At 33.2% G+C, this 23,991-nt stretch overlaps 2 protein-coding genes across 2 annotated transcripts; both read left to right on the forward strand.

The window, feature by feature from the left end:
* The first annotated feature begins 259 nt into the window (after positions 1–259).
* LOC113732870 (stress-related protein-like) lies at positions 260–2,320 on the forward strand. The gene is made up of 3 exons (XM_027258886.2): positions 260–589; positions 730–954; positions 1,554–2,320. The coding sequence occupies exons 1-3, from the start codon at positions 554–556 to the stop codon at positions 2,001–2,003; spliced, it is 711 nt and encodes a 236-aa protein (XP_027114687.1). The 5' UTR covers positions 260–553; the 3' UTR covers positions 2,004–2,320.
* Positions 2,321–19,462: 17,142 nt separating this feature from the next.
* LOC113729421 (transcription factor bHLH18-like) lies at positions 19,463–22,509 on the forward strand. Its single transcript, XM_027253721.2, has 3 exons — positions 19,463–20,076; positions 21,795–22,145; positions 22,252–22,509. Exons 1-3 carry the CDS (start codon positions 19,495–19,497, stop codon positions 22,333–22,335), a joined length of 1,017 nt encoding a protein of 338 aa, XP_027109522.2. The 5' UTR covers positions 19,463–19,494; the 3' UTR covers positions 22,336–22,509.
* Positions 22,510–23,991: the final 1,482 nt, after the last annotated feature.

Below are 23,991 nucleotides of genomic sequence, written 5' to 3' on the forward strand. Positions count from 1 at the left end.
CTATAATAAAAAATAATTATATCGTCACTATATAAAAAATTAATCCTTGTTTAAATAAAATAATTAATGCATTTTGAAAAAATTTTCCATTGTATCATAAATATCTTTTTTTTTTTTTAAAATTTAAATTATTTTTTAATTTCATATCTATTACATCACCACAAGCACTTATTGCTATTTAAAAAAAAAAATCCAAATAACTTGTGAATGGAAGCTTTCATCACTCCCTTAACTTAACCACGAAGAAAGACAATAAGTTAAGTCAAATCAAATCAGAGCACCAAACGAATGAAAACTCTCCAACAGGCGTCAACACGCCAATCACCGCCATACGTAGGAACTCTCCGGCCCTTTCCTTAGCCCACACAGCCCACAAAATTCCACATCGTATGAAAGCCAAAACCTTCAGTTTCCTAGAGATGCGCGCCTAAGTTTCCGCACCTATAAATTATACTATCATCAACTTCCTCTGTTCAAATCAATTCAAATCACAAGGAAGGCAAAAAGATCCCTCAAATTCTTCTCCAGATCTACGATTGGCATCGTCTTTGTGATGGCGGAAACTGATCCCAAACCTCAAAACCAGATGGTAATTCTCTTTTATTTTCTTTTTCTGTTTCTTCTTGTAGGGTAAAATTTTTTTAATTGGGTTTGAATTTTATGGTGATTTATGTGGGAATTATTCTAACTTTTTTATGGTGGGTTCTTGATGATGATGATATGATGAAGGAGGGTAGCGAGGAGCAGAGGTTGAAATACTTGGAATTCGTGCAAGCCGCTGTCCTCCATCTGGTGCTTTGCGCTGCTAGCGTTTACACTTACGCGAAAGATAATTCGGGCCCGTTGAAGCCCGGCGTCCAGCGCGTTGAGGGCACCGTCAGAACTGTTGTTGGCCCGGTATATAATAAGTTCCATGATGTGCCCTTTGCGCTCCTCAAGTTAGTTGATCGCAAGGTATTCTTCTGTTTAAGAATTTGGTGTATAATTTGTTTATCTGATTATCATTCAAAATACATCTGTTTCTTGAATTGGATTTAATTTCTTTGTTGATGTATGGTTTGGCTGGAATTTGAAGGGATCTTGTTAATTCGAACGTCTCGTATCTAAGTAAAAAAGCAATGAAATTTAAGGGCAGATTAGGCAGTAGATGGAAGTGGATGCACCCTTTATTTATGCCTGTAAATCACGTTTTAAATCTCGCAATTTTTGTTTAAAGAGCTAGGATATTATGATTGGTTAATTAGATAGTTCATCTCTTTTGGGCCTCTCTATCACCTCGTTATAATTTGGAACTAGTATTGTCTTAGGCCAGGAGTTTCCTTGTGAGTTATTCACCGAATCCTTGAGGAAGGGGGCGAAGTATTGGTGCAAGGCTTGGTCATTTTACAAGAGTCTTTCGTTGTAGAAGACAATTGTTTACATGGTCTAAACTCTTCCAGCAACAACGTCAAATTTTTAGACTAAAATTGGATTTTGAGATTTTGTTTTCTTGTTTCATTTGCATAAATTGCCTGCCGGCAGAATGATCTTTAATTTTTCCACCTTATGCACAGGTCGATGAATCTGTGAGCAAGATGGAGAACTATGTACCTCCACTTTTAAAGAAGGCACCTGCTGCAGCTCGCACTGTTGCTTCTGAAGTTAAGAGTGCAGGTGTTATGGAAACTGCTTCAGGACTTGCAAAGAATGCATATGTCAAGTATGAGCCAGCTGCGAGGGAGCTTTACACCAAATATGAGCCAGTGGCTGAGCATTACGCTGTATCTGCTTGGCGCTCTCTGAATAAGCTTCCATTGTTTCCTCAGGTGGCACAAGCTGTTGTCCCTGCTGCTGGTTATTGTTCTGAGAAGTATAACCAGACTGTTCAGCAGACAGCAGAGAAGGGTTACAAGGCTGCATCTTATCTACCATTGGTACCCACCGAGAAGATTGCTAAGATATTTACAACTGAAGAGGTGGAACCTAGGGTTGGTGGAGGAGATTCTGCCGTTGAGGCACACTAATGTTTCCGGTGTCTGTCTAGACTGCATGCTACCTCTGCGTTATATCTAGAAGACAGTTAGGTTTGAGTGTATTGATATTGGACGGTGTTCTCTAGTCTCAGGACCTTCGTGTGGACATCGTGGTGTCTGGTATTTTGTTTAGACAAAGCTGTTTTTTGTTGTTTGGATTGATGCTTTGTTATTGTTAAAGACAAAGTTGTTGGGTTTAACTAGTGTCGATCCAATGTGCTGCATTTTTTGTTTTGCTTGTTCGTTGGTACAGGCATCATATCAGTGCAATTGGAACCATTGACATGTTATGTCAATTTTGCAAATAATTTTTTTAGCTTTGAACAGCTCGTATTATAAGGTTGTGGTTTCTTTGTTTTTCTGGAAGAGTTTGGTTCCTCTTCTCTGCCATTTGGATGCTACGAGGACTATAGTTAGAAGATACACCTGAAGATAAAAGTCCTAAATGGTGCTGGAGTGCCCGAAAGTTTCCCATTTAATAGGTATGCATATTTGATCTCGAGTTACAGAAAGTAATTCTCACACAACACCACTGGGCTGTCTAAATTTGGTTTCTTGATAAAAAGAATAGAGGTGTAATGCCTATTTCTATAGAAGTTGACCTTTGACCAAAAAAAAAAAAAAAGAATAGAGATGTCATGCCTACTTATGTAGGTTTGATATTCCAGCCCAGCGATGTGCTGAACTAGAACGATTATAATGCAAAATCCAACCCATCAAGCGACCTGGGTTTTCAGGAGGAGTTATGGGCTTATGAGCAGTCCTACAATCATTCTGCTAAATGGACCAAAAGGACTCCATGTTTGGGTAGTCATTGACGTGTTTGAGCCTCTTTGTTTTCCATCGGTCAAATTTTTGGGCCGAAGAGTGACAAGTGGGCAGTGGAAAAGCCTTCCACAGCCAGCCTCAAGTGAGGCCGAATTCATTGTTTTAACTAATTTTTTCGAGATGTGAGATGGGCAACGGTTTTCGTAGTTTTCTGTTCTGTTAATAGCACTTTTTCATTCATGTTATTTTGCAAAATTCATAAAGGAGATGTCGAGCTAATATCACTCCACCGTCTGAAATTTTTAGTGTTTGTTTTGGGGAAGGAAAAAAGGAAGAAAGGAAAAAAAAGAAAAGAAAAGTTAGGTATATCTTTTTTTTTAAGAAACTGAAAAGATAAAAGTAACCATTTCTTTTGTTAAGTTTCATAGTCTTCTTCGTTAAGAATCTTGAAGTAAATTGAACCAAACTACTTTAGTATTTAGTTTTCTAATTCTTTTAGTTTCTCATTTTGGTGTCTTTTTTGTTTAGTTTTCATATTAGTTTATGAAATGCCAAGTCAATTTTCAAGTAGGTTTCTGTTTACAATTGTGTTTGTTTAGAAAATGTTGCAATTTATAAATATTGCTAGTCTAGGACGTTGTTCCTTGAAGAGTTGAGTTGAATCTTAGAGAATTGAGTCGAGTTTTAAACAATGAGTTTGAGGGAAAGTTTTTAAGTTGATATTTGTGAGTTCTTATAAGAGAATGATTATAAGAGAATGACTACAACATGATATTGTTATTATTGAGTTTTGAGTTAATAAAATTGTTGAGTATTTGTTTGTATGTTTATCATCCTCCTCTTCTCACATATTTTTATATGTGTTAAAATTGCTTTTGTTGTGCATGCTTTTTTGTGCTAACAATTGGTTTAAGAGATCTAGGTTTTGATTTTGGGGTTTGATTCATGAAATTAAAGTATTGATTTGTATGATTTACCAAGTTGTGACGTTTTTAACTTCAAAGGCAAAAACAATTTTGAGATTTGGAGTTGGATGACAAAGACATTTTTTCAAACTATTGGACTTTGGAATATTGTTCAAAGGAGTTCATGGAACCTACAAAAGGCGCGGAATTATCGAGTAGTGCAATTAAAGAATTAGAAAAAAAATAGATAGTTGGATTGCAACGAATTCCATTATCTCAGTACCACAATCCAGTTGCATGTAACAAAAAAATTCGTTCATGCAAAGACCAAAAAAAAAGCCTTGAAAATTTTTGATGAATTCCTATTGTGCTCATGATGGAGAAGGAAATTGTGTCAAGAAAGAAGAAAAAGAATTTTTGGACAAGGCAGAAAAAGAAGAAATTGCAGAAATCGTGGGTGCATTTAAAGATGAAGAATTTGTAGCTGAAAAGAAATTTTACATGTGGTTTAGAAAGAAAGTGAAGTCTTTGATGATATGGAAGCTGTGATTGAAGATTGTGATGGATAGAAATTCTTGATAAATTATTTGAAGAAAAAAATCAAATAGTTGAATTGGTCGATATCAATTACGGAGTAGATGATTTAGTTAAAAATTGTGACCGTTTTAAAATTGATGCGATTGTTAATATGAATCAATCAACAAAAGAGTATGGTGATGTTGAAAATATTAGTGGTGGTAACTATGATTTTGTAATTATGGGAGATTTTGCTTGGTCATGCAAAGGAATTAAATTATGGAATATTGGCAGAGCATGGGTGAATATGTTTGAGTTTTTTAATAGAAGTGATCGAGCCAAGAAATTATTTGAGAAGTATAAGTTTCATCCACTAGTAGGTGAAGATGCAGTTGAAAACCAATCATATTTCAGAAGTATAAGTTTCATCCACTAGCAGGTGAAGATGAAGTTGAAAACCAATCACAAGTTGGTACTGAATGTTGTGTTTATTGCGACTGAATTTTCCATGAAGATTCAAGTCCGAGATGGCATCGGAAGTGACCACAATGAAGAACTTAGTTTAAGAGGTGCAAGGAAGGAAATTAAACCAATCTATCTTAGTATTTAGTTTCCTAATTCTTTTAGCTTCTTATTTTGGTGTTGTATTAATTTAGTTTCCATATTAGTTTAGAAAATCTCAAGTCAATTTTCAAGTAGGCTTCATTTTACAATTGTGTTCGTTTAGGAAATTTTGCAGTCTATAAATACTACTAATCTAGTACATCGTTTTTTGAAGAGTTGAGTTTTGAAGTGTGAATTTGAGAAAAACCTTTAAGTTGATATCTGTAAGTTGTCGTAAGCGAAAAATCACGACTTGATATTGTTATGATTGAGTTTTGAGTTAATAAAATTGTTGAATATTTGTTTGTGTGTTTATCCTCTTTTCTCTTCCTACATATTTCTAAATGTGTTAAAATTATTTCCGCTACGCCTGTTTTTTTGTGCCAACAAATCCCAATCAATTTTTTAGTGTTCATACTCCTAATTGCCTAATTGTCAGGCGGGCACCGGCTTTCAGAGATAAATATTCTATCTTTGTTCATGTCGTAATCTTTGTTGATATCTTTATTGGCCAAATTAAGGTGCTTGCTCTTTTTCGACTCAATTAGTTGCTGGAAAAGTTTCCACGATCTCTGCGTTCGCACTGGAAACAAAAAGTAAGGCTTCCATACAACAAGAAAGAGCGTGAATGATAGGGATTCGATTCGCCAAATTCTCAGGAAATCTGTAGTCAAGTGGACATGAAGGGTCGGTGAATCTTTGTTCTGTGGTTTCATAAGGCGTCTGGAAAGTGTAGATGAATATGAAATTTTTTACTTTTTTTTTTTTTTGAAGATGCAGGTGGCAACAATAATAAAATATTTGCCATAATATTTACTTTTTGAAGTTTACTTTGTCTTTGAATAATTTCAGTCTAATCCATGATAATTCTTGGCTTGATTTCATCTGTTATCTTAGACCAGGACAGCCTTCCATTTTAAAACAACACACATGCATGGACTTTCAAGAATCGACCACCCGGAGCCAAGAATGATTTTTTGTGGGCGCAAAAACAACGTATAATGTATTTGTTTTTTTTTTCTTTATATGTAGAGAATAATAATAATATGGATTAATTTTCTATATACTAATAGTATATATACTTTTGTCATTGAATACATCACACATAATCTGAATTTAAATTTTTTATATGCGTCATTCATGCATCCAACCATAGCAACGTATAACATTGTTAGTATATATAAGATTAACTTCAATAATATATCTAGTTTTGACATTCCTTTGCCTTTCTTTTTGAGTTTTTACTCGTTGTAAACTATTTATTGCTTTATTTTCAACAAAATGGGTTAAATTTTGCCCCGAAAGAAAATGTAAGAGTAATGCAACTATTTCATGAATAATATAGCATAAAGAGATACTAGAGTTCAAACAAAATAATCATCTTCCTTCAACACTCATATACAACCTTTTACAATTCTCTCTTTAAGATTTATAACCTTCTGGTTTATGACTCCATGAAAATTTTGAAGGCTTAAGCAGGTGACTGGAGGAGGATGCAGAAGAGTTGGTGAGAAACAAAGATAAGAGGTGCTGTTTTATGCGGTGAAAAGAGATCAGGAAGCAGCTAAATGTCTCATAGTTTCAGAAATTGAATATTGATTGCTCGTATCTATGGTTTATACACAAATTCTCGACTAGTTTCATGCTTCTGTTTTGTACTTTCTTTTTGTTTTCCTAATTAAATAGCAAAAACCATACTAGCAGTAACTAAGTAGTTGGTGACAATGCAACATGCAAATGGTGGTTTAATCACAGTTTGACCAATATGAAGTCAGGGAAAAAAAGAAAAGGAAGCCAGTTATAATAACTAAGCAATCAAAGAGAAAAGGAAAAAGAAGAAAGACAAAGTGGTCTACTGATAATCAATTTTCTGTGAGTTAGTTTTACCAAAAACTTTGGGACCTTGAAGTTAGTCGACAACCCATGATCCCAAACGTTGTGGACAAAACTACAACGTGGTTAGTATTCCCTTCAAGGCTAACTTGCAAGTTGTGTTACTATCAGCAATTGAAGAAATTTTGTACTGAAAATTTTCTCAACCGGTCGAAATTTAAAAGTTAAGAGGACCAACTTAGTTATGATCATACGCTAAAGCTTAAGCACAAGAGACCATTGTGGTCGACACTCTAAAAATAGTAAGGAGAAGGTGCAATTCTAACAAAATAGATTCATCAGACTATTATGAAGTTTGATTATTGATTTACCGAAAATAATCATACAGTTACTTAATAAGAGAATAGGATAAAACAAAAGGTACTAATGTTGTCTGTTTTGTGCCCTAAAGGCGTGTTAAATACAAAAAAAAAAAAAATTAAAAAATGAAAGGGTGAATTCACTATAAAATTATAATATTATCATCACACTCTTTAAATGGCGTATGCTCTTGAAATAAAAAAAAAAATCTTAATCTTTATATACAATTAAATTGGGCACCTTTTATCCTATGCGTCCTTAACTCGAATGGTTTAGGGTTTAGGGTTAGGGTTCATAGCTGATGTTCATTTATAATTCTAGTACATCATGTCAGCTCAAATAACTAATAAATGTCAATGGCTAATTAAAATGTGCAAAATCAGACAAAACCGGTAAAAATTCCAAATGTTCAAGTTAATACTTACTTTAAATATTTTTCTAGATAAATCTAAGAAATACTACATGACAAAATATTCCACACAATTTGACCTTCATGAACTCTCTATGTCCACGTGCATGCATGAGTTTCTGATTTGGCCATCTTGGAAAACGAGTACCACAAAATTTAATCTATCACCTCAATAATGTTTGTTTGTTTTTGTTCTTTTTTTGGCAAATAATGGCTTCAATAATGATATGTAATTCAAATAAGAGAATTGGCTTAGAGAATCCACCTAAAAATACCAACATATGATCAGCAGCTATCACTTTGGTACGCTCAAAAAGACAGAACCACGAGTATCACGAATTGCAAAGCAGCGCGCAGCCTGATCGTTCTGTTATGTTGTAAGAAAGAACGAAAACAATTTGATAGGGAATTTTGGCCAGCTTCTGTCTCGAAGATAAATTAATGGCCATCCTTCCTTTTATTCTCTGTTCTATGGAAATGCGGCTGATAAACTGTACGGTCCATGCCGTGGAATATTGACTAGAGATCAAGTTTCTCGAGAAAAGTTATCCTGATTTATTCGATTTAATCACAACATATGGTAACAAGTTCAATAGAGGATAGAAATTTTGTGGTCCGGTAAATAATTTTCAGTTAGAATTAACAGACCAATATATATATATATATATATATATATATATATATATATATATATATATGCACTGATGTTAAGGGCATATGTAATGTGTGTATAATTCAGAAATCATTTCATAGGCATTTTATTTTTTATATAAATTATAAATATATCATTATCAATCTTTGGTTTATTTTTAACTTTTTAATAAGGTTCCAATTAATTTAGAAATTACAATATTTAGAAGGAGCAAACTATTCGGATGGCCACTAAACATTTGAAATTGTCAAGTTTTGATTGTTGAATTATTAACAGTTTGATTTTGGCCATTGAACTATCTAAAATTTAGATTACAAGCTATTCTGTCAGATTTAATCGTTAACTATATCGCTTTCTTTTGTCTTGTGAATCGTGCATGCACTCAAATCTAGTATAGTTAACGATTAAATCTGACAGAATGGCCTGAAATCTAAATTTTAGATAGTTCAGTGATCAAAACCAAACTTGTAATAGTTCAGTGACCAAAACTCAACGATTCCAAAAATTTAGTGGCCATTCGGATAATTTTCTCTATTTAGATATGGCCATATTGGCAGAATGTGATTGGGTAATTAGAGTTGTACGTAAAAATTTAACTTTTATAAGGGAAGAATTAGAAGTTCCAAAGAAAAGACAAAAAAGTTTTTATACTATATTCAAGATTCTCCCTTTATATATAGTATAGCTGTCTTGTATGTATGAATATTTTCTTTTTAGAAAAAAATTTTGAGCAAGTAGTTGTATATATTTTTTAATTTTTTTAATATACACATATATTGATTAATTTTCTATACACTAATAGTTTATATATTATCACTATTAGATATACGATAACTAATATTAATTTAAATTTGAAACTAAAATTTTGTATATGTATCATACATCCAACCATAATAGTGTATACACTATTAATGTATGGAAAAATGGGTTTTGAGAAGCAGAAAGGGATTTGAATCCATGATCTCTAAATTTTAAAACTTCAATATAAGGCATTTAATAACTCAATTTAGCACATAAAATGAATGGGTTTAGATCGTAACATATTCAAACATGTTTGATAACCAAATGTAGAACATGTTAATTAATTAAATGGCTTTGAATTAACTAAGAAAAACTTATTTAAAAAATAAGTGATAAGCTAATCATTTATCACTTGATACAGAATATGTCAAATGTTAGGATTTCAGTACTTAACAATTCAATAATTTAATGGGTTTAGATTTCAAATTTTAGGCTCTAGATTTCAGTTTTATCAAATGCACCTTTTTAGTCACTATATCAAGACTTCCTTAGTGAGTTGTATGAATGTTCTATTTTGTTTGTTTATTAAACGTTACAAGAGGAAGGGAAAAATAAGAGGTTAGTGGAAAATTGAATAAAAGAGCTCAATGTCATCCACAAAATCCTATTCAATTAGTAGAGACGTCAATCAAATGACTATCAGGTTTCAGGTGCAATTCTCAAGATCTTCCCTTTCTATCTTCCCTCTTAGGAGGCTTTTTTTAAATTTTTTTTCTCTAACAGTTGAGGGGTGGGATTTAAGAAGTGGGAAAAGAGTAGAGATCAAAGTACAGAATTTCTAATTCTTGTGATTTTAACCTTAGCCACTAAATTATGAGGCTTAATGTCCCTCTTGACCCAAAGAATAAGTGCTTATGGTTACTTGATTAACCAGTGGAAAAAGCACATACTAAGTGTGTGCAAACTAAGAAAAAATTAAGTTATTTTTATTAAAACAAATGGAAGTTATTAAATTTTTTTGGCAAGCAAGCAAAAATAAAAAAAAGAAGTTATTAGAAGTTACTAAATTTAAATAGTTATCTATAGTAAATCTTTATTTTAAAAGAGGGTAAAATTAGAAAAGTAAAAGATAGCAGAAAATTTTAACAGCAAACTCTTCCTCATGCCTTATATGATTAATATTTTTACTAGTTGAGCTAAATTTTGGAAAAGTTAACCAAGAAATAAGTAAATGGGCATGCACAGAGATGCACAGAGGGGGCCAGGCTAAAATTTGGCTCAGCATACCCATTAATCATTATTGGTTCTTGAGTAATTATTAAATTATGGTATACTTATGGGCCAAATTCTCTCTTACCAGCAGACAGTAGGCCGTCATGAACCTTAGATTTTGTGCTGCGGCAGACATCGGAAGGCCCAATCATCTTCCTTTACCTTGTTGACAAGAATTAAGACATGTAGGAGTAGAAATTCTGATTTATGAGGATACTGCGTTGGAGATTAGACATCTAAATTGATTTAAATGTACCATATCAGTTCAGGGCCACAAGACATTATAACTAATGCTTATGCTGACCAAGAAATTAAGGACAGCAAAAGCTGAAGTTAGAAAAATTAAGAAGGATATGTACATACTGAAAAAAAGATAATAATTTTCTTTTCTTTTCTTTTTTTCTTGTTTTTCTATGGTCAAGATCTTAAAGGAGAAGGTTTTTTTTTTTTTTTTTTTTTTGGTCTGCATTGGGTAAAACAACCAGGAGTTTAAAAAGTTAATTGTACTTAAGGAAAACAAAATACTTTGGAGTTAATAACATAGGAGGGCTTTTGCCGGAGATGGCGCCAGCCAAGAATAGGGTTGGGAATAAAATTACTCAGAAGATAACATGTGGTGCTAGAGCAACTTGTGGTTTAAAAGCATATTCATTTTACAATTTCTTTTATTTTCAAATCTATTCATAATTTTTCAGATCTATCGTATCTGTTAAATTGTAGATCTGTTTTTTTTAGTGCATATTTAACTTGCTATTGGGGTAATGATGTAAATCAAATTGTGCTGGACAATTTTCAGCAGTCTGTTAATGATATTTGCTTTTTATAAAAAAATATATTCACATTTTCCAGCAGAAAGAAAAGGAAACAACATTTGGAAATTAAAAGCTCAACAACCTCACATTTTTTTTAAATTTTTTTGCGAGTGAGAGCTTCAAGTGTATCACAACATCATAAGGAAGAATTGCTTTCTTTTTTTTTGGGTGTTAGATTTTCTGGAGGCCCTAAGGTCCGTGAACAATTGAATTTAATCCAATAACAGTTGTGTCAATAGACAGATGTTTAATCTGACACAAGATTTAAGTGCAAAATACATCGATTCTCCGTTAATAATTGTGCATTTCTGCTATGCATCCAACTGGACTTCAATGGAACAGTAGCGGCTTTCTATTTTCAATTTATCCATGACGCATATTTGTTATTTATTGATTTCTTCTTGTGTCCTCAGTTAATGAATCATTATGATGGATGATAGAAGTATGATGATGCGAGAAAATATGGTTTAGAGGTACACCTAGCATATGAGAAATTATGCTGCAATTGGATGTTTCAAGTGTTAATTGAAATTGTCGTTGTACGACCACAAAATGTATACAAGAAAAAATAGTTGGCAATAGGATTTTTTTGCGTCATAAAAAATCATAAAAAATAGTGCCAACATAAGTTGGTTCAATTGACAAGGACGAATTACTTTCTCATAGAAGGTTGTATGTTCGAATCCTACTGTTGATGCGAGCGTTATATTGATGAGCAATCTGTAAGAACCTTTATAAGTGACTTATGATTTTAGAAGCATGCCCTGATCCGTGGTGACGATTGGAACTGAATCCACCCAAACTTTTAATTACCAAAAAAAAAATACAAGAAAAAATAGTATAGAAGTACACCTACGTGGCCATACCTAGCATACGAGAAAGTTGCACAAGAATATTTCTGTCATTCGTTGAAATTGTCGTGTACAAGCCATAGAAGTATAGCATATCATCCTTGTCCTAGTTTGGCAAAGGGTTGGGAATTGGGACTAGGGAACGTGGATATGTTCATCATTGACTGAGACTGTCTATGGTGCGCACAAGAAGTCAAGGACAAAAGAATTTCTTTATGGGCATATTCAATCTTCTTTCATATTGCAATGCTGATAATAAAATGGGGAAATACCAGCCCACCAAACAACGAATTTGTTAAAAGAATTTCGCAAATAATTTGTTAAAAATAATAATTTAAAAGAAATTCTTGTTTTTGCACACATGCGCATTAAGGATCTAATAGGAAACAAGAAAATAACTTTTAGAAAAAAACTCGAAATCACTTGTTTTCTCACAAGTCACATGCTTGGTTGAAATATAAAGTTGGCTAACAATGGATTACTTTCACTCATTATCACTTAACAAATGATACACACACATATATATACACACACATACACACACAAAGATAATCAAGCACATGCGTGCCATTAGGAAAAAAAAAACAATTAGTTAGGCTAGCTATGATGACTATTAACAGAAGATATACTCACTTAACAAATGAGTACATGATACATACATACATAAACACTCATTTACACACGGATATGTACACACACACATATATGTATATGTGTGTGTGTGATGTCACACACACATATATTATATATGTATATATAGATAGGTATACATATATGTATAGAGTAAATCTTTCCTACACTGACGGTGTATACACTATCATTGTTAGATTCATGACATGTGTGCAAAAATTGAATTTCAAATTCAAATTTTGCATAGTTGTCAATAATCCAACGTTGATAGTGTATACACTGTCAGTGTAGAAAAGATTAATCCATATGTATATGTGTGTATATGTATATATATACATACATACATATACAAGTGTACATAAACACACATACATGTATAAATACATGTGTGTGCATATATAAACACACATACACATATACACACACACAAAGATAATCAAGTACATGCATATCACTAGACAAAAGTCAATTAGTTAGGCTAGCTATGATGAGTATCAATATGAGATATAATATTATCTACTAGCATTATCTGATGTACTCTATGTCTTTATGCTTAAAAATCCGAATACTTTTCTCAACCTTACACTTGCATGTAACCTATGAGATGACCTTAGACAGGTGAATACCAAATCCATGCATACAGGTATGACTAAGGTTGCAATTCAAATCACTATCAGATTAATCAGTGCTGATTTTATTGAAAATCTTGGATTCCTTTTACCATTGAAATGTCGAGATCCAAAGTAAGTAATCCATCATGAATTTGTAATTAGAAGACTATTATTAGAAAGATGCTAAACAAATCAGAATGCTAAACCACTACTGCATGTTGAAGTTTTTATTTTTATTTTTTTTGGGTGATCTGCCCAAAGTGAAGTATTGCATGTACGGCTTTGTTGACGGCACCGGCCAAAATTATTGGATGATAAATGGCGCACGTGCATACATGTAGGAATCATCACAAATTTAGGTGCGTTGTTTTTGACTTTTTTTGAGGGTACTGTCTTACTTGACATTTATGGTGGGATGGAGGGTTCAATAGATGTGCCTTTTTATTCTTCGAATGTTTACTTAATTTATATCTTAATAAAGTTATTAAGCTACTTTAAAAGAAAAAGATTGCTTACGCCTTTAACTTTTGTGTAGAAGAGGTAGCCATTTTTAACGACTTTTGTTTATTGAAAATTGTTTTCTTCTTTTTGACGTTACTAATATGCATTAGGTGTACATGTCGCTGATTTAAGCATTTCTTTTAAATCACAACCTTTTTATTTTTTGAACTTACACTTACCAAACCATGGTTAACAGCACGTCTATTAAATGGGTGAATGGGCATATATATCTTTCTTGACCTAGGTAACAATGCCAATACATATCAATTTGGAACAATAAAATGGGCATTTGTTCTGATCTCATAACACTCTACATGGACTATCCAAATTTTTTTTGAGTAAATCTTATGTACACTTACAGTGTATACACTATCACGGTTGGATATACGATACATATACAATGTTTGAGTTTCAAAATTAAATTCGAATTATATGTCATGCATCTAATGGTAAAAGTGTATACACTGTCAGTGTATAGAAGATTAATCCAAATTTTTTTAGGAGTCAAAATACATCATCAAATCAGCTGAAGGGTGACGGTTCAAACTTCAAAGTATTCTCTTTTAAATCCACACAAGAATGATGTAAAGCTAATTCTATGCGTTCTTTTGCATGGTTCAAAATTAGTGTTTGTGAGCTGTGTATTTGTTTCTCCAAGTAACTACAAGACTTCGTCTGTTTTCTTTTCTTTTTTTTTTTTCTTTTTCTTCTTTTGGTTAAATGAATAACAGTAAGGAAAGAGTGGGACAATGAACCCCTTCCTACCACCATGATAGCTCTTAAGGCTCTATATATAGGTGGTCATTGAGCTTAATCGTTGAGTACAAAAGACACTCTATGGAATAAGCCGACGATATTAATTTTTATGATGCATATGATCAATCATTGATGAAGTCATGAAGTGGTTGTATAAATGTGGATGCCTTTTTGGTCGAACTGTGACCACCAATAATAAAGTCATGACTCAAACTTAGCCTTTCTAAAATATATATTTTGATTTTTTTTAATGATAGGATTTAAGAAGCGAGGAGGATAGAGAAATATAAATTCAAGATTTTTAATTTTTGAGATCTCAACTTTAATCATTAGATCAAAATCTTTTTGGCAACAAATCCAAAATATTTTTTTTTGGTTGACAAGGGAACCTGCAATTGCTTCTCGAGAGAGAGTGCGTACTAGATGAACCCCACCTAGTGCAATAGCCTTCCAACCACAAGAAAGGATAAGTTTTTGGCAACGAATCCAAAATATCTAAACATTTTTTTTTCTGGTTGACAAGAGAATCAATGTTTTTAAACTTGGACTGGAGAGTGAATCGGAAAACCTTCTGGTTCACGGTTCGACCTGTTCAACCGATTCAAATGTTTAATAATTTTTTATTCAATTTAGTATTAAAAATTTTGAATAAAACTAAAATATTTATTGTAAAAAATAAATACTTAATAAAAATCGGTTGAACCTCCCGATTTTTACTGGTTTGGACCAGTTGAACCTATTCTTGACCGGTTCAATTAATTCTTTGGATTTTTAATTGAACCGCGAACCAGCCATGCCTCCGATCCGGTTTTCAAAACATTGAAGAGAATCTACAACCGCTACTTGAGAATGTGCACTGGGTAAAGCCCGTCCAGTGCAATAGCCCGCCAATCACACGGAAGGATAAGATGCACTAGGCAAATCCTGTGTGACGGGCGAATGTGCAATGAATCCAAAATATCTAAACATGTTTTTTTTTTGGTTGACAAGGGAACCTGTAGCCGCTATTCAAGAGTGCGTACTGGATAAACTCCATATAGTGTAATAGCCCACCAATCACACGAAAGGATAAGATACATTAGGCAACCCCTATGCGACGGGTGAATATTCCAGACGAGATTCGAACTTGGGTTGAGAGAAAGGCATGACGCCAACTCTACTATCTTGGAATATCTAAACATGTTGTTACTACACCACATGGTATAAGAATCAATAATATTTTGAGATCCATCTTGAAATAAATTATTCCCATCGTTATTAATATATACACATATATTCAATTCAAGTATCTACTACTTCTATATATCTTTCAATAAATGCATAAACTACCATGGATGTATAATTCTTATACATCAACAGGTCGAATAGAATCACGGTGCATAATTCAGTCAGAACATCTATCTCTTTGCTTGGTCCTTGATCCTCTCTGTGCATGGCTACTCTGCAAAACACATACACGATCCACACGTCTGGCCTAGACCCTTGGATTTGCAAAGCAAACATTTTTTAACCATTTCTTACCACAAAAAAGTGTTAGTATCTAATTGATCAGTCTGCCTTTTAGCGCACACATGTACCCAAGTACACATCAAATAGATGTGGGAACAGGGCATCTAATTTTGTCAATGCGAATTGGAATTGACCCGAATAATTGTCCCGGGTAATGATCCTTAGCATGCGGACATGTTATAAATAGCATAACGTATTTCAACATTAAAATTGAGAAAATTTTTTTCTGGCATGTGGATCATTAGAAAAGTTTCTTTTGGGGCTTATATCTATTTCATTTGGCTCAACGAGATGCTCATATCTTCCAGCACAAATAAAAAACCCACAAGCATGTATTTGAGCAAATCATGTTGTCAGAAGAAGATTAGCACACTCCACTTTTGGTCATGTTCAGGTCAAGTACAGAGATACTCTTGAAGCTTGGGACATACATTCAGTCTGGTTTTGTAATTTTTTGTGGAAATAGTTCTCTGTATAAGCAATTAAATCGAACATTATGTACTTTTTGGCCAGTTGCTTAGTTTGGTAGATTCTTATCTCTCTTATTCTTTAGTTGTTCTGGATATTAAGTATTAGATACAAACACCTAATTTGTAATATTTTTCTCCTTTTTAAAGCAGCTGACCTTTTCCCAAAAAATATCAAAATTTATTTTAGATTCAAAAAATAGATAAAAAGCACAGTTTTGAAAACGATGCGTACATTCAAGTCTCAAAAATCATTCATTCGAATAGAAACTGGTCTCCTTGCCTAATGATCACTAATTGTCATACTACAGAAAATGTCACCATAAACTTATTTAAGGAAAAATCATTCAACTCACATTTTGCTAAATAAATTTTTTTGCCATTCACTTTTAAAATGTTAATTTTATGCCCCTTACAAATTTAGGTTAGCAAAATTTGATCCCAATTTAAGTTTTCGACCACTTGTTAGTTTGAAATCAGCACATGATGCACATGGAATCATTTTTTATGTATAGAAAAGTCAAATTCCACAAAATGAATATGGATTGGGTCAAACCTCCTTTATTTGAAAAAAAAATGAATATAGTTTAGATCAGATCCTATTTTTAGGAGCAAAAATGAATATGGATCAGATCATTTGTTTAACTACAAATAGGATTTAACTTTTTTGCTCGTAAAGAAATATTCATATGTGCGTTACGTGATGGATTCGAGATAAAAAGTAATCAAAAAAATTAAGTTGGGATTAAGTTTTGCCATCTTAATTTTGTAAGGGACGTAAAGTTACTATTTTAAAAGTAAAAGACTAAAAAATTTATTTGATGAAATGTGAAAGATGTTTTGAACAATTATTCGAATTATTTGAGAATATCATAATAAGATAGTCCCTTCATCCATGCTTTCATTTTAGATTGTCCCAAAATGTTTGTTGTCGTATTGAAATTAAAGCTACATTTGGTCTCTTTTTCCACTGTTATCCCCACCCTTTTCTATATATCATACTGAATTCAAATTTGAAATTTGAATTTTCAAGAGTAACTTTGGAAATAAATCCATTAACATCACCATTAAGTCACTATTTTCAAAGGGTTAGAATCTCGAAATACAATAATTAATTTGGGACGTAGGAGTACAAGTAAAAGGTCAATGCTACACGCTTGTATTCAATTCGGTCCGTGAAGTACGAAATGTAATGAAAGGGAATGTTCTCAACAGCTTCGAGTTTTTCTAATTAACTATCAGCAAGCCTATAAATAAATTTGTTCAGAAAATTAAAAGAGTGCTTTTTAAAAGCAAACATTTGTTTTCAAAAAAACTCCCAAATGCTGTCTGATACATTCAATTTCTTAATCCATATGTGTGTTAGCTTGAAAAAAAAGACAGAAGGAAAAAAAATTCAGGACGACAATAACTTTTAACTGAAAAAAGTCCAATACTTATTTGAAACTGTTTCGAGCAAGCCCAACTTGTAGGTTGCCACAAAGTGTTAAACTGATTGAGTAATTATAAAATGAGATTGTGAGTTGAGATTACCACATTTAAATTTTTGGATTAATTTTTTTATACTGTGTCATCGTAAAAATTTTATTATACTAGTAGGTGTAAATGCATGTCATTTAATCTACAATTAAATTTAAAATTTAACTTTTATATATATGACATGTATCTATACTTATTATTAGAATAAAAAATATACACACTACTAGTGAATAAAAGATCATCTCATCTCAAGTGTGTTGATCAATAACAAAGCATAAGATAGTGTACGTCACATGTAGTCAAATTCAGAAAGTGTATAGCAGTATATGCTTTAGTCTAGAGGTGAGTTTCTCTCTATGGCTCTAAACTCTCTTTCAATGCATAGAAAATTGATCCTAGATGTTTAAACCGTTGAAATGATTTAGGTACAAATCTTAAAAGCCAGATACCTGAAAAGTTAAAACAGTACGCATTAGCAATTCTAATGATACGTTCAATTCTTTAATCCATATATTTATCGTATGGTAGTATAATTAAGAATAAACTTAGAGTACAATTATGGAGGTCCTTGGTCCCTCTTAAACCATCAATTGGACCGCAGGGTATAAATGCAAAGAATGTGATAAATGCCGCTCCATTCTTCACTTTCAGCGCTCCATTGAAGGAAGCTCAAGAACGGAGCGCAGAAGGCTTCTTTTGAAGCGCTGATATCAATCTCCAGACTTCCATCACTTCTGCAAGCGGTACAGAAGCTCAATCATTGCCCTGCTCCAACCTACTAATCTATATAAGATGCCAAAAACCCCTTAGCACCTTTCCACAAGAAGAAGCCCACAGCTGCAGTTGTTGAGTGAGAAAGAACCAGTGAGTTCATTCCCCCTTCTATAACTTCTCGTCGTTCATTTCAATAAGGTCTATACTGGAACTACTACATTTCTATCATAAGTTTGATTTGATCTCTCAAGAAAAATCTCTTCATCATTTTCGTAGTAATGGAGCCCGTTTATTTATTGGTTATCCAGGTGCAGAAAGTTGCAAGCAGATTTATTTGAGGTGATGGATAATTCAGCTACTTCATGGTTCTCTGATCTGGTAAGAATTAATTCTCCACTTGATAATTACTAGGACCTTGCATCGTAAATAAAATGAAGCTTGAAAGTTAAGATGATCTATCTAATTTCATGAACCATTGATTAACTTCTGTTGCCTCTATTGATTTTTGTATTTCACGTATAGATATTGGCAGTAGGCACATGTCACAAGATGATTAAACTGTATATGCATTTTCTTTACGATGAATTTGATTCTCTTATATCACACGTACTTGTATCTCTATATTGTATCTTATTTTCTTCTTCGCTCATATTTTGAATAACTTAAGTGCCTATATTTTGGCACTTTTTCTATACATTTGTCAGAACTTTTGCTGGACATTATTTTTTCTTTCTCCCATTGGCTTGTCTATATATTTTGAGTGATTTTCTTTTCTGTAAAGCCGAAATAATGAGGAAATGACTGTACCTGGAGGATGAAAACCACCACATGGGATGGATGTTATATGAAGCCAATACCCCAAAAAGCTCTCTTGTTTGTTTCTTTATAGCATGTACCAAAATCCTACCTACTCAAAGGCAAATCTTGATCTGGCTATTCCTAATTATACTTAAAAACTTAGTTATAAATGTGTGAAATACATCTACTATCATGAAGCTTGCCACCTTGGATTTATCAGAGACTTCTAAGACAGATGACACCAATTCTTTCCAAAGCATGAATTGGTGACATTCTTTTACTTTATTAACAGGGAATGGAGGATCCATTTCTGAGTGACCAATGCGACATTATGGACTTCTTTGATGAAGACATCTGTGCTGCACTTGGAAACGACTTTCAGGGTTCTCTGCCTTCAGAAAGCAACTCCCCCACTTGCATTTCCCACCTGATTCCAAGAAGCAGTTCCACTACGGCTTTATGTAATGCATCATCTTCAGCTGTGGAAGTTCCTCAGCCAGCTGCCAACTTGTGTACATCTTCAGCCATTGAAATTCCTCCAGGTGAAGTTGAAAGACCAGCCAGACAGCTCAAGCGCAACCGCTCCACTCCGGTAATCCTCACTTTTGGCAACCCTAGTCCGACAGAAACAGTGAATCCTCGACAAGTTAGTCTAGGAGGCTTGAACCCTGAGGATGATGCGGTTTCTGAGGTTTTGACATCCCGTGTTTCGTTTCCAAATCTTGAGGAGGCTACTAAAAGTGCCCCGGCACCTAAGAAAGGTCGTACCAGGCCAGCATCACAAACATATGACCATATTATAGCTGAAAGAAAGCGAAGGGAGCAGCTCAGCCAACGATTTGTCGCTCTTTCAGCCATCGTTCCCGGCCTCAAGAAGGTCTGGATGTATTTTCTTATTCTGATTTTTCTGAGCATTATCTTTTACTTTTTGGGTAAATTACTAATAGCCGCCTATAGTTTCATTTATTATTACATAACACCCCTATTGTTTTAAAATATCCAACGCTATGGTTTCATGTAAAATGAAAATTTAACGACAACTAGTCTATATAATGTCATTTGTTGAAATACCAGTGGTGCTCTTACTTAAACACTAAATCAAATAGGGACTTAACCACCTCGTATAAAGGTACAGGAGAATAAAGTGAATATTTATGCAAACTGTAGAGGATTAAGTGGATATTATGATTTCAGCATATGCAATTTTTGAGCACGTGTTGTCTAATCGTTATAAGTAATTATGCATTTCATCCATTTTTTACTTTATATAAAGGGTAAAAAATAAAAAAGCCCCCTGTGGTAAACCTAATACACAGAAAAGCCCCCCATGGTTTCAAAATATACAACACGACCCCTCATGCTTTGAACTAAATTGTAAAGGTGACGGAATCCGTTAAAGTTAACGGAAATGGACAAAATGACCAAAATACCCTGATATAATTAAGCAAAAGACAGCTCAAAAAAAATCATTTGTTTTATTCTCTAAATAGAGAGAATTGAGGGTTAAGGGGTAGAATAGGTATATTTGATAAAAATTAAGTATAAATTTTTTTTTTAGGTTCCAATAAGTCATTTCCGTTAAATTTAACGGATTCCGTCACCTTTACAATTTAGTTCAAAGCATGAGGTATCGTGTTGTATATTTTGAAACCATAGGGGGCTTTTCTGTGTATTAGACTTACCACAGGGGGCTTTTTTGTTTTTTACCCTTATATAAAATCACAAAGGGGTTATGTGACTATTTTGAAAATTTAGAAAGATCATCTGACATTACATAAAATCACATGGGGATTATATTTAATTTACCTTCAGTTTACTAGTAATACACATCCATATATAGTAGTTCACAATTGAACGAATGGTTTCCAGATTTTGAATTATTTGGCCTCGATCCCTTTGGTGGCTAGCCAATTATAGGCACACATATAATATAATATCTCAGATCTTCATATCAATCCCACAGCAATTGTTGAATTTGACTCCAGTAAAATTTGACAGAATTTTTTCGTAAAAATGTTGGAGTTTGAAAAGGTTATTATTAGACATGATTCATGTGAAGTTTAGAAAGATTACAAGTGCTTTCGGCCGCCTGGAAATAATTAGTATGACAAAGTTTGTATAATTAAATGAAGGGAGTATAATTTAACAGATCTTCTTGTCCATTTCACCCAACTGATAATCACAACACTGTATCAAAGCACTGTACCTTTTTGGATTCTTTCACATCCTTTCTAATTTTTTATCAAACCAAATGACAAGCATGTACATATATAGTAAACAATAATCATTGTAGGGTGTACAAGAAACCAAAAAGTGGATGTAAATATTCGTTACCCTCTAGATAATGACCCTTTGTCGCATCAATTTATGTAGACCCTTGTTTACATATAAATTTAATCCAAACATTCAAGTATTTTAAGCCAAATGACGAGCATGTATAGGAGACAAAATTCATTTATGGCAATACAAGTCAACTAAAAAGACTGTGCGAATATCATTACCATCCGCATAACCACATCTTTCAATATGTGCATGCGCTGATTTCGATTTAAACTTTATTCAATTTATCTTGACAAAATCTTGTATTTCTTGCAGATGGATAAAACCTCAGTCCTTGGAGATGCCATCACATACTTAAAACATCTCAAGGAAAGAGTCAAGACACTAGAGGAGCAAGCCACAAAGCAGAAAATGCAATCGGTGGTGCTTGTGAAGAAATCCCAACTCGTAGTTGAAGACGAGGGATCTTCGGATGAGCAACGTCCACTACCTGAAATTGAGGCTAAACTTTGTGATAAGAAGGTTCTTCTAAGAGTCCATTGTGAAAATCATAGAGGAGTGCTACTTAAAGTGCTTTCTGAAATTGAAAAGCTCAATCTTGCTGTTTCTAACGCGAGTGTGGCACCATTTGGAAGTCTGGCTCTTGACATTACAATCATTGCTGGGGTGAGATTTTAGATTTTATTTGGAGCTGCCAAAGAATCTTATTAAATTTAATCTCTTTCACTGATTATGCTCATCATTGAGTGATTTTTCATTTGATTATTCACAGATGGATAAAGAATTCAGCCTGACCTTGAAAGAATTGGTTCAAGGTCTTCGATCCGCTCTTCAGCGTGCAGCACGGGATTCTTGAATTCTTGTCAGCTACCTAATGGAAAATATGTACCTATATGGGCCGTCTTGTTCTTTTTCTTCTGATTGATGACTTACAAAGTCTTGTATTTTGTCATGTGACTACTGAATGTTTATTATGCTCCATTGGTATTTATTTACTCCCTCCGTCCCACTTTGATAGTCCTGTTTTCCTTTTTCGTCTGTCCCAAATTGTAGTTCACTTTCCAATTGAAAAATGTAGTTGTATTTTAATTTTCCTAAAATGCCCTTATTCAATATAAGTTGTTGTTACTATAAACCTACCCCATTTAATGAGAGTTGATTCTTTTTTTACCATCAATTCAAGTTCCCATAAAGTTGTACTCTATTTAATGTGAGGGTATTTTAGGAAAATAGTAATTTAAATTTACTTTTCCAACAAAGTTAACTACTTTTTCTTAAACTGTGTGAAAAAAGAAATGGGACTATCAAAGTGGGACGGAGGGAGTACTTTTTTTTTGTTATGAAATAACTAAATGAGATGAATGTCCATTAAATTCTCCCATGTCCATTGAGTTTTCCTATGTCTATTGAATTCCCCCAAAATATAAAAGGATAAAAGAGCTGGTGTGGATGACCATTTAATTTCCCTGTACAATTAATTTTGTAACCTCTCTTATAATTAGAGGTTAACCCTTTAGTTTTCTTATATTCAATGCCTCTATAAATAGAGGTCATTGAACATCTTTTTGTAAGTTTTTGATCATTTGAGTTAATAAAAGAATAATTCTCTACTTTTATCTACTTCTCTCTTGTCTATATCTCTCTTTTATTCCATTCTACATTTTGTTATTTCATTAGTATTCATTTTACAATATTTTTAAATTAATTTCTTTCTTTTTCTTTTTTCTTTTTATTCCCTCGGGAAATCGGTCCTACGGGATAGGATTTTTAAGCGTTGCTTTAAAGTTCAAACATGGAGAAAAGAGTTTAAACAAAAGGACCAAAAAAAACAAAGAAAGGGGAAAACCTTAACTTTTTTTTTTCTGACCAATAATTAGGAAGCAATGCACAGACCAAAGATTCAACAGCTGCTCTTGTTCAAGTATCAAACTTGAAAATTTGGTTGGCTTATAATGTCTTCACCCGTTAGCCTTGTCCAACGTGATCATGTCACAAGCACCAATAATGAGCTAAATCTTTGTACAGAGATGTTTTGGTCATAAAGCATTACCTTAGAGGACAATTATTATCCACCATAAGATTATCGCGTATTTTCTTGATAGTTGTAGTCTAAGCTAATTCTAATGAGGGTTAATCACATTTTATCCCCTTAAAGAATACCCTATTTCTCAGTTTACCCCCTAACCTTTAATTTTGCTCACTTAACCCCCTTTAGGACAAAATTACTCTTGCATTATTTTGAATTTTCATTTACCTTGTTTTCCTTTCTTTTATTTCATTTTCTCTTTCCCACAAAAATCTTCACCTTAATGATTGAAATTAAAAAAGAGGAATTGCAGAGATCTATCTTCTCCTTAAATGATTAAAAAAAAATATTCAAATCACTTTCCTAAAATACATTTTTTTAGCCTTTCAATTCTTTTAATTTTGGGTTTTCCTCTTTTCTTTCTAGTTTCTCATTTTATTCCCAAGAAAATATCTTAAAATGAAATTGTGACCTGATTAATAATCA

Source organism: Coffea arabica, chromosome 2e (assembly GCF_036785885.1).
Source record: "Coffea arabica cultivar ET-39 chromosome 2e, Coffea Arabica ET-39 HiFi, whole genome shotgun sequence".
In the NCBI taxonomy this organism is placed as follows: domain Eukaryota; kingdom Viridiplantae; phylum Streptophyta; class Magnoliopsida; order Gentianales; family Rubiaceae; genus Coffea; species Coffea arabica.